We start from the raw sequence: 18,475 nt of genomic DNA, 5'->3' as shown, positions 1-18,475 counted from the left end.
GTGAGGTAGGTACATGTTATATATTACGGTGAGGTAGGTACATGTTATATATCAGGGTGAGGTTGGTACATGTTATATATTACGGTGAGGTAGATACATGTTATATATTATGGTGAGGTAGGTACATGTTATATATCAGGGTGATGTTGGTACATGTTATATATTACGGTGAGGTAGGTACATGTTATATATTACGGTGAGGTAGGTACATGTTATATATCAGGGTGAGGTAGGTACATGTTATATATTACGGTGAGGTAAGTACATGTTATATATTACGGTGAGGTAGGTACATGTTATATATCAGGGTGAGGTAGGTACATGTTATATATCAGGGAGAGGTAGGTACATGTTATATATTAGGGTGAGGTAGGTACATGTTATATATTACGGCGAGGTAGGTACATGTTATATATCAGGGTGAGGTAGGTACATGTTATATATCAGGGTGAGGTAGGTACATGTTATATATCAGGGTGAGGTAGGTACATGTTATATATCAGGGTGAGGTAGGTACATGTTACATATTACGGTGAGGTAGGTACATGTTATATATCAGGGTGAGGTAGGTACATGTTATATATTACGGTGAGGTAGGTACATGTTATATATCAGGGTGAGGTAGGTACATGTTATATATTACGGTGAGGTAGGTACATGTTATATATCAGGGTGAGGTAGGTACATGTTATATATTACGGTGAGGTAAGTACATGTTATATATTACGGTGAGGTAGGTACATGTTATATATCAGGGTGAGGTAGGTACATGTTATATATCAGGGAGAGGTAGGTACATGTTATATATTAGGGTGAGGTAGGTACATGTTATATATCAGGGTGAGGTAGGTACATGTTATATATCAGGGTGAGGTAGGTACATGTTATATATTACGGTGAGGTAGGTACATGTTATATATTACGGCGAGGTAGGTACATGTTATATATTATGGTGAGGTAGGTACATGTTATATATCAGGGTGAGGTAGGTACATGTTATATATCAGGGTGAGGTAGGTACATGTTATATATCAGGGTGAGGTAGGTACATGTTATATATCAGGGTGAGGTAGGTACATGTTATATATCAGGGTGAGGTAGGTACATGTTATATATAAGGGTGAGGTAGGTACATGTTATATATTACGGTGAGGTAGGTACATGTTATATATCACGGTGAGGTGGGTACATGTTATATATCACGGTGAGGTAGGTACATGTTATATATAAGGGTGAGGTAGGTACATGTTATATATAAGGGTGAGGTAGGTACACGTTATATATTACGGTGAGGTAGGTACATGTTATATATTACGGTGAGGTAGGTACTTGTTATATATCACGGTGAGGTGGGTACACGTTATATATCACGGTGAGGTAGGTACATGTTATATATAAGGGTGAGGTAGGTACATGTTATATATATGGGTGAGGTAGGTACATGTTATATATTACGGTGAGGTAGATACATGTTATATATTACAGTGAGGTAGGTACATGTTATATATTACGGTGAGGTAGGTACATGTTATATATCAGGGTGAGGTAGGTATATGTATATTACGGTGAGGTAGGTACATGTTATATATTACGGTGAGGTAGGTACATGTTATATATCATGGTGAGGTAGGTACATGTTATATATTACGGTGAGGTAGGTACATGTTATATATCACGGTGAGGTAGGTACATGTTATATATTACGGTGAGGTAGGTACATGTTATATATCACGGTGAGGTAGGTACATGTTATATATTACGGTGAGGTAGGTACATGTTATATATCAGGGTGAGGTAGGTACATGTTATATATAAGGGTGAGGTAGGTACATGTTATATATTACGGTGAGGTAGGTACATGTTATATATAAGGGTGAGGTAGGTACACGTTATATATTACGGTGAGGTAGGTACTTGTTATATATCACGGTGAGGTAGGTACATGTTATATATTACGGTGAGGTAGGTACTTGTTATATATCACTGGATTTATAGTTGTATGTCGCTCGCTATCTCCACACCCTCAGTAACTGGAATAATCTGCAGTAATCGTCCTGGATGGACCTGTTCAGCTGTATGAAATATATAATTGGGCCAGAAATAAGAGCATCTTCTCCCCAGTGGAAGGTCAGGGAGCAGCAGATGGAAAAGCACAACATGATTTCACTTCCCTAAGGGGACCTTTACCTTGTGGCCGTGCTGGGGCCCCGCAGGGCCAGCGTGTGCTCCACGTGCCAGGATAATGAGCGCCCATTTATGCTGCTTCATAGGAGAGGGATTAAACGGCTCACAGATGACTGGAGACTTCAATATAAGAGCGGAATCACTAAACATCAGCTCCATCCTCATCACACTGCAAAACGCAAACTTTCCTGCAAACGGTCCAGAACATTTCTGCTGGAGGCGACACCCCAGATCCAACAAGCGTCACAGAGGGTAGAATGAAAACATTGAACAAATGAAGTGACAGGAAAAATCAGTAGACTATGCAACCAGATCTGGAGAACTTATTATAAAAGACAACATCATTTTCTACAGGAGATAAGGAAGGAAATTATAACCCTCTGATAATAGTTCTGCCTCAGAATAAAATATAACAAATACTATAATACTACCTCTATAAACAAGAATATAACTACTATACTACTGCCCCCTATATACAAGAATATAACTACTATAATACTGCCCCCTATATACAAGAATATAACTACTATAATACTGCCCCCTATATACAAGAATATAACCACTATAACACTGCCCCCTATATACAAGAATATAACTACTATAATACTGCCTCCTATATACAAGAATATAACTACTATAATACTGCTCCTATATACAAGAATATAACTACTATAATACTGCCCCTATATACAAGAATATAACTACTATAATACTGCTCCTATATACAAGAATATAACGACTATAATACTGCTCCTATATACAAGAATATAACTACTATAATACTGCTCCTATATACAAGAATATAACTACTATACTACTGCCCCCTATATACAAGAATATAACTACTATAATACTGCCCCCTATATACAAGAATATAACTACTATAATACTGCCCCCTATATACAAGAATATAACCACTATAACACTGCCCCCTATATACAAGAATATAACTACTATAATACTGCCTCCTATATACAAGAATATAACTACTATAATACTGCCCACTATATACAAGAATATAACTACTATACTACTGCCCCCTATATACAAGAATATAACTACTATAATACTGCTCCTATATACAAGAATATAACTACTATAATACTGCTCCCTATATACAAGAATATAACTACTATAATACTGCCCCCTATATACAAGAATATAACTACTATAATACTGCCCCCTATATACAAGAATATAACCACTATAACACTGCCCCCTATATACAAGAATATAACTACTATAATACTGCCTCCTATATACAAGAATATAACTACTATAATACTGCCCACTATATACAAGAATATAACTACTATAATACTGCCCCCTATATACAAGAATATAACTACTATAATACTGCCCCCTATATACAAGAATATAACTACTATAATACTGCCCCCTATATACAAGAATATAACTACTATAATACTGCCCCCTATATACAAGAATATAACTACTATAATACTGCCCCCTATATACAAGAATATAACTACTATAATAACTGCTCCTATATACAAGAATATAACTACAATAATACTACCCCCTATATACAAGAATATAACTACTATAATACTGCCCCCTATATACAAGAATATAACTACTATAAGGGCATGACCACACATGGCGGAATTCCTCCGCAACTTTCCGCATCAATGCCGCACCTAATCCGGGTTGCGGATTACGGCTGCGGATCTGCACGAAATGTGCAGAAAATTGATGCGGACTAGCTGCTGCGGACTGCGGGAAAAGTGCTTCCCTTCTCCCTATCAGTGCAGGATAGAGAGAAGGGACAGCACTTTCCCTAGTGATAGTAAAAGAAATTCATACTTACCGCCCGTTGTCTTGATGACGCGTCCCTCCTTCGGCATCCAGCCCGACCTCCCTGGATGACGCGGCAGTCCATGTGACCGCTGCAGCCTGTGCTTGGCCTGTGATTGGCTGCAGCCGTCACTTACACTGAAACGTCATCCTGGGAGGCCGGACTGGAGACAGAAACAGGGAGTTCTCGGTAAGTACGAACTTCATTTTTTTTTACAGATACATGTATATTGGGATCGGTAGTCACTGTCCCGGGTGCAGAAACAGTTACTGCCGATCGCTTAACTCTTTCAGCACCCTGGACAGTGACTATTTACTGACGTCTCCTAGCAACGCTCCCGTCATTACGGGAGCCCCATTGACTTCCTCAGTCTGGCTGTAGACCTAGAAATACATAGGTCCAGCCAGAATGAAGAAATGTCAAGTTAAAAAAGCAAGACGCATCCGCAGCACACATAACATGTGCATGACAGCTGCGGACTTCATTGCGGAACTTTGAATCTCCATTGAAGTCAATGGAGAAATTCCGCCATGAGTCCGCCACTGCTCCGCAACAGACAGAGCATGCTGCGGACACCAAATTCCGCTCCGCAGCCTATGCTCCGCAGCGGAATTGTACGCATCGTGTAAACGAACACTGCTAAATTAAAGTGAAAGTCAATGGAGAAACGGCTCCGCTGCGGAATAACGCTGCGGAGTGTCCGCAGCGGAATTTAAGTGAAATTCCGCCATGTGTGAACCCGCCCTAATACTGCCCCTATATACAAGAATATAACTACTATAATACTGCTCCTATATACAAGAATATATCTACTATAATACTGCTCCTATATATAAGAATATAACTACTATAATACTGCCTCTATATACAAGAATATAACAACTATAATACTGCCCCCTATACACAAGAATATAACTACTATAATACTGCCCCCTATATACAAGAATATAACTACTATAATACTGCCCCCTATATACAAGAATATAACTACTATAATACTGCTCCAATATACAAGAATATAACTACTATAATACTCCCCCCTATATACAGGAATATAACTACTATAATACTGCCCCTATATACAGGAATATAACTACTATAATACTGCCCCTATATACAAGAATAGAACTACTATAATACTGCCCCCTATATACAAGAATATAACTAGTATAATACTGCTCCTATATACAAGAATATAACTACTATAAATACTGCCCCTATATACAAGAATATAACTACTATAATACTGCTCCTATATACAAGAATATAACTACTATAATACTGCCCCTAGATACAAGAATATAACTACTATAATACTGCTCCTATATACAAGAATATAACTACTATAATACTGCTCCTATATACAAGAATATAACTACTATAATACTGCCCCCTATATACAAGAATATAACTACTATAATACTGCCCCTATATACAAGAATATAACTACTATAATACTGCTCCTATATACAAGAATATAACTCCTATAATACTGCACCTATATACAAGAATATAACTACTATAATACTGCTCCTATATACAAGAATATATCTACTATAATACTGCTCCTATATATAAGAATATAACTACTATAATACTGCTCCTATATACAAGAATATAACTACTATAATACTGCCCCTATATACAAGAATATAACTACTATAATACTGCCTCTATATACAAGAATATAACAACTATAATACTTCCTCCTATATACAAGAATATAACTACTATAATACTGCCTCTATATACAAGAATATAACAACTATAATACTGCCCCCTATATACAAGAATATAACTACTATAATACTGCCCCCTATATACAAGAATATAATTACTATAATACTGCCCCCTATATACAAGAATATAACTACTATAATACTGCCCCCTATATACAAGAATATAATTACTATAATACTGCTCCTATATACAAGAATATAACTACTATAATACTGCTCCCTATATACAAGAATATAACTACTATAATACTGCCCCCTATATACAAGAATGTAACTACTATAATACTGCCCCCTATATACAAGAATATAACGACTATAATACTGCCCCTATATACAAGAATATCACTACTATAATACTGCTCCTATATACAAGAATATAACTACTATAATACTGCTCCTATATACAAGAATATAACTACTATAATACTGCTCCTATATACAAGAATATAACTACTATAATACTGCTCCCTATATACAAGAATATAACTACTATAATACTGCCCCCTATATACAAGAATGTAACTACTATAATACTGCCCCCTATATACAAGAATATAACGACTATAATACTGCCCCTATATACAAGAATATCACTACTATAATACTGCTCCTATATACAAGAATATAACTACTATAATACTGCTCCTATATACAAGAATATAACTACTATAATACTGCTCCTATATACAAGAATATAATTACTATAATAGTGCTCCTATATAATTACTATAATACTGCAATCTATGGACACAAAGAATGACAACAGAACTGTAGACAAACAAAGGTTAAATGGTTTTTCAGTCACAAAATTTAAATGAATTAATTATTCAGAATAATGTGAAGTTTTCAGTAATGATTCGCCGTAAACATCGAATAATAGACACATCACATTCCCCGTGACTGCCGCTTTAAAGCCCTTTACTTGCTACTTTGATGTAAATCTCCAGGGAGTGATCTCCATTTTCTATTTAATATCAGTATATAACTGGAATGGCAGGAGAGCTCCGCTCAGGAATTGGGATCGTCACTTTCTGATGGGTTTGTAATCTTCCTTCATAGCTTGGAAACCATAAAGAGATTATGAGGGATTTAAATCCAGACTAGTGCCCCAAATACTGGAGATCAGATTGAGGAGACTTCAGTGACACCTTCATACAGGAGACACTTCTGTAGACTCCATTGTTTGCCTTGAAAACACAAGAGCAGAGATAATAATAATTACATCTCAAATCAAAGTCAAAGCTTTTAAGTCCTAATTATTGTCGCTGTAATGGATGCATCTCTCATCCTCTAAACCGCGCAGATGATGGCGCCTTATTACCTGTTGCTTCAACATCGCGCTAATCGACATATGCAGGTTATAATCATTTGTTTCCTTCTAAACAAAAGGTGCAAACAAGATTTTTATGTTCCAGGAGCAAAATTGTGCAGCCGGAATATATATATATATCTATATATATCTATAGCGTTTAGTGATACGGAGCATGCTGGTATAACCCGGGCATCTTCTGTATATAGTGATATGGAGCATGCTGGTATAACCTGGGTATCTTCTGTATATAGTGATATGGAGCATGCTGATATAACCTGGGTATCTTCTGTATATAATTATATATGTACAGCTGGTATAAGTTATACATCTTCCTGTATATAGTGATATGGAGCATGCTGGTATAACCTGGGTATCTTCTGTATATAGTGATATGGAGCATGCTGATATAACCCGGGCATCTTCTGTATATAATTATATATGTACAGCTGGTATAAGTTATACATCTTCTTGTATATAGTGATATGGAGAATGCTGGTATAACCTGGGCATCTTCTGTATATAATTATATATGTACAGCTGGTATAAGTTATACATCTTCTTGTATATAGTGATATGGAGCATGCTGGTATAACCTGGGTATCTTCTGTATATCATTATATCTGTACAGCTGGTATAAGTTATACATCTTCTTGTATACAGTGATATGGAGCATGCTGGTATAACCTGGGTATCTTCTGTATATAATTATATATGTACAGCTGGTATAAGTTATACATCTTCTTGTATATAGTGATATGGAGCATGCTGGTATAACCTAGGTATCTTCTGTATATAATTATATGTACAGCTGGTATAAATTATACATCTTCCTGTATATAGTGATATGGAGCATGCTGGTATAACCTGGGTATCTTCTGTATATAATTATATATGTACAGCTGGTATAAGTTATACATCTTCTTGTATATAGTGAAATGGCGCATGCTGGTATAACCCGGGTATCTTCTGTATATAATTATATATGTACAGCTGGTATAAGTTATACATCTTCTTGTATATAGTGATATGGAGCATGCTGGTATAACCTGGGTATCTTCTATATATAATTATATATGTACAGCTGGTATAAGTTATACATCTTCCTGTATATAGTGATATGGAGCATGCTGGTATAACCTGGGTATCTTCTGTATATAATTATATATGTACAGCTGGTATAAGTTATAAATCTTCTTGTATATAGTGATATGGAGAATGCTGGTATAACCTGGGTATCTTCTGTATATAATTATATATGTACAGCTGGTATAAATTACACATCTTCCTGTATATAGTGATATGGAGCATGCTGGTATAACCTGGGTATCTTCTGTATATAATTATATATGTACAGCTGGTATAAGTTATACATCTTCTTGTATATAGTGATATGGAGCATGCTGGTATAACCTGGGTATCTTCTGTATATAATTATATATGTACAGCTGGTATAAGTTATACATCTTCTTGTATATAGTGATATGGAGCATGCTGGTATAACCTGGGTATCTTCTATATATAATTATATATGTACAGCTGGTATAAGTTATAAATCTTCTTGTATATAGTGATATGGAGCATGCTGGTATAACCTGGGTATCTTCTGTATATAATTATATATGTACAGCTGGTATAAGTTATACATCTTCTTGTATATAGTGATATGGAGCATGCTGGTATAACCTGGGTATCTCCTGTATATAATTATATATGTACAGCTGGTATAAGTTATACATCTTCTTGTATATAGTGATATGGAGCATGCTGGTATAACCTGGGTATCTTCTGTATATAATTATATATGTAAAGCTGGTATAAGTTATACATCTTCTTGTATATAGTGATATGGAGCATGCTGGTATAACCTGGGTATCTTCTGTATATAATTATATATGTACAGCTGGTATAAGTTATACATCTTCTTGTATATAGTGATATGGAGAATGCTGGTATAACCTGGGTATCTTCTGTATATAATTATATATGTACAGCTGGTATAAGTTATACATCTTCTTGTATATAGTGATATGGCGCATGCTGGTATAACCTGGGTATCTTCTGTATATAATTATATATGTACAGCTGGTATAAGTTATACATCTTCTTGTATATAGTGATATGGAGCATGCTGGTATAACCTGGGTATCTTCTGTATATAATTATATATGTACAGCTGGTATAAGTTATACATCTTCTTGTATATAGTGATATGGAGCATGCTGGTATAACCTGGGTATCTTCTGTATATAATTATATATGCACAGCTGGTATAAGTTATACATCTTCCTGTATATAGTGATATGGAGCATGCTGGTAGAACCTGGGTATCTTCTGTATATAATTATATATGTACAGCTGGTATAAGTTATACATCTTCTTGTATATAGTGATATGGAGCATGCTGGTATAACCTGGGCATCTTCTATATATAATTATATATGTACAGCTGGTATAAGTTATACGTCTTCTTGTATATAGTGATATGGAGCATGCTGGTATAACCTGGGAATGTTCTGTATATTATTATATATGTACAGCTGGTATAAGTTATACATCTTCCTGTATATAGTGATATGGAGCATGCTGGTATAACCTGGGAATGTTCTGTATATTATTATATATGTACAGCTGGTATAAGTTATACATCTTCTTGTATATAGTGATATGGAGCATGCTGGTATAACCTGGGCATCTTCTGTATATAATTATATATGTACAGCTGGTATAAGTTATACATCTTCTTGTATATAGTGATATGGAGCATGCTGGTATAACCTGGGCATCTTCTGTATATAATTATATATGTACAGCTGGTATGTTATACATCTTCTTGTATATAGTGATATGGAGCATGCTGGTATAACCTGGGTATCTTCTGTATATAATTATATATGTGCAGCTGGTATAAGTTATACAACTTCCTGTATATAGTGATATGGAGCATGCTGGTAGAACCTGGGTATCTTCTGTATATAATTATATATGTACAGCTGGTATAAGTTATACATCTTCTTGTATATAGTGATATGGAGCATGCTGGTATAACCTGGGCATCTCCTGTATATAATTATATATGTACAGCTGGTATAAGTTACACATCTTCTTGTATATAGTGATATGGAGCATGCTGGTATAACCTGGGTATCTTCTGTATATAATTATATATGTGCAGCTGGTATAAGTTATACAACTTCCTGTATATAGTGATATGGAGCATGCTGGTAGAACCTGGGTATCTTCTGTATATAATTATATATGTACAGCTGGTATAAGTTATACATCTTCTTGTATATAGTGATATGGAGCATGCTGGTATAACCTGGGCATCTTCTGTATATAATGATATATGTACAGCTGGTATAAGTTATACGTCTTCTTGTATATAGTGATATGGAGCATGCTGGTATAACCTGGGCATCTCCTGTATATAATTATATATGTACAGCTGGTATAAGTTACACATCTTCTTGTATATAGTGATATGGAGCATGCTGGTATAACCTGGGCATCTTCTGTATATAATGATATATGTACAGCTGGTATAAGTTATACGTCTTCTTGTATATAGTGATATGGAGCATGCTGGTATAACCTGGGCATCTCCTGTATATAATTATATATGTACAGCTGGTATAAGTTACACATCTTCTTGTATATAGTGATATGGAGCATGCTGGTAGAACCTGGGTATCGTCTGAATATAATTATATATGTACAGCTGGTATGTTATACATCTTCTTGTATATAGTGATATGGAGCATGTTGGTATAACCTGGGTATATTCTGTATACAATTATATATGTACAGCTGGTATAACCTGGGTATCTCCTGTATATAATTATATATGTACAGCTGGTATAAGTTACACATCTTCTTGTATATAGTGATATGGAGCATGCTGGTAGAACCTGGGTATCGTCTGAATATAATTATATATGTACAGCTGGTATGTTATACATCTTCTTGTATATAGTGATATGGAGCATGGTGGTATAACCTGGGTATATTCTGTATATAATTATATATGTACAGCTGGTATAAATTATACATCTTCTTGTATATAGTGATATGGAGCGTGCTGGTATAACCTGAGTATCTTCTGTATATAATTATATATGTACAGCTGGTATAAGTTCTACATCTTCTTGTATATAGTGATATGGATCATGCTGGTATAACCTGGGCATCTTCTGTATATAATTATATATGTACAGCTGGTATAAGTTATATATATTCTTGTATATAGTGATATGGAGCATGCTGGTATAACCTGGGTATCTCCTGTATATAATTATATGTGTACAGCTGGTATAAGTTATACATCTTCTTGTATATAGTGATATGGAGCGTGCTGGTATAACCTGAGTATCTTCTGTATATAATTATATGTGTACAGCTGGTATAAGTTATACATCTTCTTGTATATAGTGATATGCAGCATGCTGGTATAACCTGGGCATCTTCTGGTATATAATTTTTGGGATGTATCATTTATACCAACTGAACACTCTTGCTTAAAGGGAATTCAGGTGAATAGAGGGGGACACTATGAAGGACCTTCGTCTACTAGCCACAATGTAGAGACATCCGTGCGTTAAACGTACATTGATTTAAATGGCAATTTTTTGGGCGCTGCAGGACTTTTGATTCCAGGTCCCTGTACAGTTTACATCTGATCTGGAATCCTACCAGTGGGGCACCCTATGATCAGTTTATCATTAGGGGAGCCTTCTAACAATTTTTAGCTCATGGCTGGGGAAGCCATCAACCTTCGAGGACCACGCTTCAGTGTTACTGCTGTTGACAGTTTGTACAGTAAAGAACAGTTCGTTTTGGGATAAGCCCGTTAGGAAGCATTTAGTGCAGCGTCACATGAGAGCACAGCTGTTGCCTGCAGCTCGTCATGCTGTAACTAAGCAGCAGAGGATTGAGGACCTGATGTTGAAGCTCAGGGAGCACTCGGCTTTATGACCATAGTAAAGTTTGTCTTCCAGATGCAGAATTAATTCATCGCCTGTGCAGTTTAGAGCTTCAGCGCAGCCCAGCGGGTTATCGGGATAATCAGCCGTCCTCAGGCTGCGAGAATGAATATTTGATTATGTGATCCGCTACAAGAACGAGACACAGAACAAACAGACTGGGATGTAATTAGGTAACATTAGGAACGTTATCGCGCAGAGCTCTACCTCGCTGCCATTCGTGATGGGCGCCTCTGACAGTGATCGCTGGGACCAGTAATCGTACACCCCATTCTGGGTTATTAAGCGGCTTTCCCTGGCAGACAAACAAAGGTATCAGTGAAATGACATTTCCGTCATCTCCAAGACATGGCTGAGAATTAAACCTGCGGACTGTTCTGCGTCAGCGCTCTCCATGCAGATTCCAAGTGCAGCGCGAGATCGGAGCAGAGATAAGCCGGAGGACAGGGGCATTAAATAATTACATGTCATTATGCGGTGTCCTCTATATATCCTAGATCAATACAGTGTGATCAGAAGAACATTGTCACGTTCACATGTCTACAGCCTAGCGCATTGTCACCCATAGATAGCATAGAGTCTACAGCCTGGTACAGTGTCACCTATAGATAGCATAGAGTCTACAGCCTAGCGCATTGTCACCTATAGAGAGCATAGAGTCTACAGCCAGGTGCATTGTCACCTATAGAGAGCATAGAGTCTACAGCCAGGTGCCTTGTCACCTACAGAGAGCATAGAGGCTATAGCCTGGTGCCTTGTCACCTACAGAGAGCATAGAGGCTATAGCCTGGTGCCTTGTCACCTACAGAGAGCATAGAGGCTATAGCCTGGTGCCTTGTCACCTATAGAGAGCATAGCACCATCAGTCTGGTGCATTGTCACCTAGAGAGAGCATAAAGTCTGCAACCAGGTGCACTTGTAGACATAGCATTTAGTATCGAAAAAAAAGGAGGGGAGGCCTCATGTAGATCATACACAACGTCTGCCCCCACTCAGCCATTAACATGCATGCTCGGATTTCATCTAAAGTCCTATCCCCTGTAGAGAAAGGCAAATTTCCCATGCGTTTCTACAGCAGATATATTAGGGAATTATTATTTAAGGGGAACCTGTCACCAGCATTTCTCCAATCAAACCAGCAATACCTGGTGGTAGGGGGTGAAAAATCATTTCTATGTAACCTAGAATTATCTTCTTAGTCGGCTCTGTACCTTTAGTATTCAGTTTTTTAGTGTTCCCGCGCCGTATGCTAATGAGCAGAAAAGGGTCATATCTTCATTCCTCAAGCCTTTCCGAGTGAACTCCGCCTCCTTACTTTTGATTGACAGCTCCTCGCCTCCCTCAGCACACACAAAATCCTGCGCTCGCGCAATGCTGTCCGGTTCTGATGCGTGCGCACAACGGGATACCATTGCGCCGCATGTGCAGTAATTCGATTTGAGGCCTGGACGAAGCAGGGAAGGGTGTCAGATCATACATGACGGGAGCATGCGCGCCATCTCAGGTGAGATTTTGCCATTCAGGGCGGGCCAGTTTTTGGCGGTATGCGTGCATAAGAAGTGGAACGAACGAGACTTCTTACCATAAAAGGCGCAAATTGTTTACAGACCGTTATTTACGGTCAGAGGAGATTCGGGTGGGGATAACGCCGATAAACTTTTGACAGCAGCGACCAGTGAGGGGTGAGTAAAGATCAATAGGTGAAATGCTGGTGACAGGTTCCTTTTAAAGGGAGTTTGTCATAAGTTTTGTTGCCCCCCCCCCCCCCCCAACTGCGGACACCGCTAGTTATGTATAGTGGAAAGCAGCATACAACATACCTCTGTTACATATGTATATTAATTCTGGCATAAGTGTAAAAGAAAATAAAATAAGTACTTTCACCAATTTGGCTTACATTACTTCTGGGAGACCACGCCCACTTTTCATGTCACTTGTCACAAATTTATTTATAAGTGGAGAAAAGTCACAAAAAAGTTGACAATTTTGGCACACGTTCAGACGCGCCTTTTACATCCAGAAACTAGCGTATGCAGAATAATATGGGCCATTGTGAATTGCGCAAATTGAAATCATACGATATATAGACAACCAGCCAGATATCACTGACATGTCTGAGCAGCAGAGGAGACGCATGGCCACCACTGATCGTCCCAGATTTCCTTCCTCCGATGCGGAGATGATTGACAGCGGCAGAACCTGAGAAATATGCAATAGAATAAAGTAATATGTCCCTTTGCTTCGAGACCGTTACCCAATATCTGAAGAACTCCCGATATAAACCGCACACCCCGTCAGCGTCATTGCAGCCGTGTACAACAATCATATTGTTTGCTGACAATTGACAGGAGGATCGAAGCCAACAGCGCTCCGTCAGCACCGAGGGTTCAGATTATTGGCTTCAGTGTAAATGTGTCACCTCCGCGCGGCTGATGTGATCGGACGCTGTCTGAGAGGAAACGATTATGTTACAAGTCAATAGCCGGGAGGTCAAAGATCCTCGACTGTAAAGTGTCATATGGAGGAAATACAGGAGGTCGTGTCATCAGAATAACATTATACATGCAAGAGGCCTGATGATAATGGATGAAGGATTCCATGGACAGCGTGCTGCTGCGCCAGTGTATCTAATCCTAGCATGTGTGATACGTCTGCTGCGCCAGTGTACCTAATCCTAGCATGTGTGATACGTCTGCTGCGCAAGTGTACCTAATCCTAGCATGTGTGATACGTCTGCTGCGCCAGTGTATCTAATCCTAGCATGTGTGATGCGTCTGCTGAGTCAGTGTTCCTAAACATCTTATGTGTGATACGACTGCCGAGATAGACTATCTAAGCTTACCATGTGTGATAATGTTTGCCGAGTCAGTGTACCTAAGCATTTTATGTGTGATACAGTCTGCAGAGTTGGTGTATTTAATCCTATCATGTGTGATATGGTCTGAGGAGCCATTGTATCTAATCCTATCGTGTGTGTGTCATACTGTCTGCTGAGCTGTGTATCTAATCCTATCATGTGTGATACTGTCTGCTGCGCTGTGTATCTAATCCTATCATGTGTGATACTGTCTGCTGATCCACTGTATCTAATCCTATCACGTGTGATATTGGCTGCTGAGCTACCTTATGTAATCTTACGTGTGATACTGTCTGGTGAGCAATGCATGTATCTAATCCTATCATATGATACGGTCTGGTGAGTTGGTGTATTGGAGCCTTTCCTGTGTGATAATGTGCTGCAGCGTGAGTGTATCTAAGCCTATCCTGTGTGATACAGTCTGAAAACGACACAGACTGCAGATCTGGGAGATGTCTTCTCTGCGGATCCTAATTGCTCTGCATGGGGTCCTGCAATGACTTGTGCATTTTTAATTACGCAGGTAGAGCAGCAATAAAGAACATCACTTGCAGGAGCGAATCAATTAAATACAAATCAATGCACCTCGTTATGCAAATTTTATACATGAACCGCAGGACAGAAATGTCAGCGAGGTGCTGCAAGAAAAGGACGGTGATTAGTGACAACTTCCAGGTTTAATTTATGTAAAAGGCGATGACTATTCCTCAATCAATTAATTCCTGGCCTCCGGCTCCTTCTTCAGGTCCCCACATACGGCTGAGCTCTGCTATGGGCCCTCGTGTGCGGAGTCTTTCATGTCCTGCTAGATCGCACAATATGCCACACATTTCAAAGGCATTTACAGTCACTGGATGGGGTTCTGCACCTTTACATTTTGTGTGTGCCACATCCTGGTACCGCTTGTTTAATGCGTAGATTCACTCTTGTATATCAGGGAATCGCATATATAGCAATTCCCTAATGCACTTCTATTATCAGAATATCCCTCGTTATGAGCAGAGGACGTTCTGTCTATAGGGCAGCCCGGGCCCATAGGTGACTCCTCTACTTCATGTCCACACATTTTCACATATGTATCTGCAGGAAAGCCACAGGGACGGGACATATATGTGCAGTGGTACAGGGGCCCTGTGGAAAAGGGGCCCAACTCCCACCTTAAAATAATAAAAACAAAGCTGGCGCATTAGTGGGGGATCTCGTGGAGAATTATGAGGGGAGTTCTCCGTCACTCTAATCAAATTAGTAATTGGAAAGTAAAGGGCAGTACATTGTTTTTGCACAGGGGCCCCCTACTACCGGTGTCCGCAGGACTGTCAGGATGTATTCAGCACGTCGTTATACTGCTGGGAAATAGCGTCCTGAACATGTAGCCCCTCTCAAAACGGTCAGTTTTATCATTTTGTCTAAATAGAGGTTGACCATACCTCCCAACTTTCAAGTATCACAAAGGGGGACAACAGATGTGGCACGTGTAGCGCATTGCAGACATTTTTTTCTTTTAAGACGCTCCTCTAATCCCACCCAATCCCCACCCATACAAACCCAGTTCAGCCCACACAGTACCATGCTTCCATGGTGCCTCCCAAACAGTATAATGCCCTCATAGCTGCCACCATACAGTATAATGCCCACACAGGTGCCCCCATACACCATAATGCCCACACAGATACTCCCATGTAGTATAATGCCCAAACAAATTCCCCCATGTAGCATAATGCCTCATATTGTATAATGCCCCCATATAGTATAATCCCCACACAGATGCCCCCATACAGTACAATGCCCCTATAGCTACCCCCATACAGTATAATGCCCCCTTAGCTGCCCCTAGTGCCAGTGCCCTTGTAGATAGTGCCAATGTAAATAGTGGTCATGTAGATAGTGCCTCTATATAGTGCCACAGCGTCCATGTAGATAGTGCCACACCCCCTTGAAGATAGCGCCACCCCCTGTAAATAGCGCCATTGGGACTCCCTCTAGAAACAGAATCCCCAGCCAGACCATAGGCCAGGGATTTCGCTCCTAGAGGGAAGCCCCGATGTCACATATGTACTAGTTACGGACATCACTGTCATGTATGGACAGTGACGTCAGTGACTACTCCTTGAGCGGAAACCCCGTTGCCGATGCTCCGGCTGGGGATTCCGCTCCAAGAGGAGCCACTGACATCCCTATTCATATATGGACAATGACCTCAGGGGTTCCCTTTAGGAGCGGAATCCCTGGCCAGATCATCGGCAATGGGGATTCCGCTCAAGGATAAGCCACTGACGTCACTGTCCATATATGTGAAGTTCCGTTAACGACTTCCCTGAGCACAGCGCTTAAAGTAGCGCTGTGCCTAGGGAGTCCTTGGCGAGCGGAGGAGCTCCCTCTGCTTCTCCGCTCTGAACTAATTCTGAAGCAGGGAGCTGATGGTTCCCGGCTTCAGCATTGGGTTCAACTGCATCTGCGTCCTAAGGGCACAAATGCAGTTGACAGCGGGACATACCACCGTTCGCCCGGGACAGCGGGACACTGGCCGGAATCCGGGACTCTCCCGCTGAATCTGGGACAGTTGGGAGGTAGGATTCTAATCCAGCGTGCGCTGTATGTAAATAACACGAGAAGAGCTTCCTGCACATGCTCAGTGAAGCCGCGGCCGGTTCACCTGGACTCCTCTCAGGACTCTTCTCTGGTAATGTAATCCGGCGGCAGCATCTGTACATAACCAGAGAAAAATCCTGGGAGGAGTCCAGGTGTACCGGCCGCAGCTTCATCGGAGCACTGAGCATGTGCAGGAAGTTCTTCTCTGGTTATTTACATACAGCGCACACAGGATTCTAACTTGCTGATGGTTTACTGCTCTAAAATCTAGTGACCGGTCCCTTTAACCGCACCTCAACACCTGATTATACCATAAAACGTGCAGCACCTGCGCAAAAAATGGTGCAGATTAACCAGGGATACGCCATACCGCAGCATATTCCAGAAATCTCACGGCTCTATGCTGCACTATGTGAACAGGATATTTTTCTAGGGTCCATTCACACGTTGCGGTTGAAGTGTGGTTAGAAGCGAATAAAAAAAATGGCAAAAACCTGCGTGTTTACTGCGATTTGATGTGGTTGCAGTAAAAAGGCGACCGCATTGAAAACCGGATACTTTTTTTATGCGGTTCTAGCCGCACCTCAACGTGTGAATGGACCCTTATTGACCCTCAGAGATCAATCAGGATGGTGTCGGAGTGCGTTCAGCGTGTCCGTTTTCTCCTGTTCATGTAGCAGAGGTGATCATCCGTTTTTCACGTCACTGATGCTGCTCTGGCAGGACTTCCTGCTTTCTTTTCAGCATCTGCCAGCAACTCATCAGTGAAAAACTGACTGGACTCAGATGATATCCGTGTCTGTCAGTTTTTTTTCACTGACCGATTGACTTGAATAAACGAGAATCGGACCAGAGTAGGGCATGCTGGGATTTTCTCTGCACGGATAGATGAATGAGCCCATTGACTTTAATATTTCAGAGTTCACGCTATGTACTGTCAGTTCTACACTTGGACAGCACCCGGATGTAAACCACGCTGGTCTGAATAAGGCCTTA

The 18,475-nt window shown here is 39.6% G+C and overlaps 1 protein-coding gene across 15 annotated transcripts in view; it reads right to left on the bottom strand.

The window, feature by feature from the left end:
- The window catches only part of ROBO3 (roundabout guidance receptor 3), a 388,832-nt gene that overhangs the window by 174,645 nt on the left and 195,712 nt on the right, over window positions 1-18,475 (bottom strand). Inside the window, exon 1 of one of the 15 annotated variants that reach the window (XM_075839201.1) lies at window positions 2,188-2,292. The exons of the other annotated variants lie outside the window; for them this stretch is intronic. Coding sequence (XP_075695316.1) covers window positions 2,188-2,254 — 67 coding nt within the window. The 5' untranslated portion in view covers window positions 2,255-2,292. Of the gene's footprint in view, window positions 1-2,187; window positions 2,293-18,475 lie in introns of those variants that run through there. 15 annotated transcript variants of the gene reach the window in all.

The sequence above is a fragment of the Rhinoderma darwinii genome, chromosome 10, assembly GCF_050947455.1.
Source record: "Rhinoderma darwinii isolate aRhiDar2 chromosome 10, aRhiDar2.hap1, whole genome shotgun sequence".
Lineage (NCBI taxonomy): Eukaryota > Metazoa > Chordata > Amphibia > Anura > Rhinodermatidae > Rhinoderma > Rhinoderma darwinii.
The sequence above is the reverse complement of the archived record's forward strand: the minus strand, read 5'-3'. Positions and strand labels throughout refer to the sequence as shown.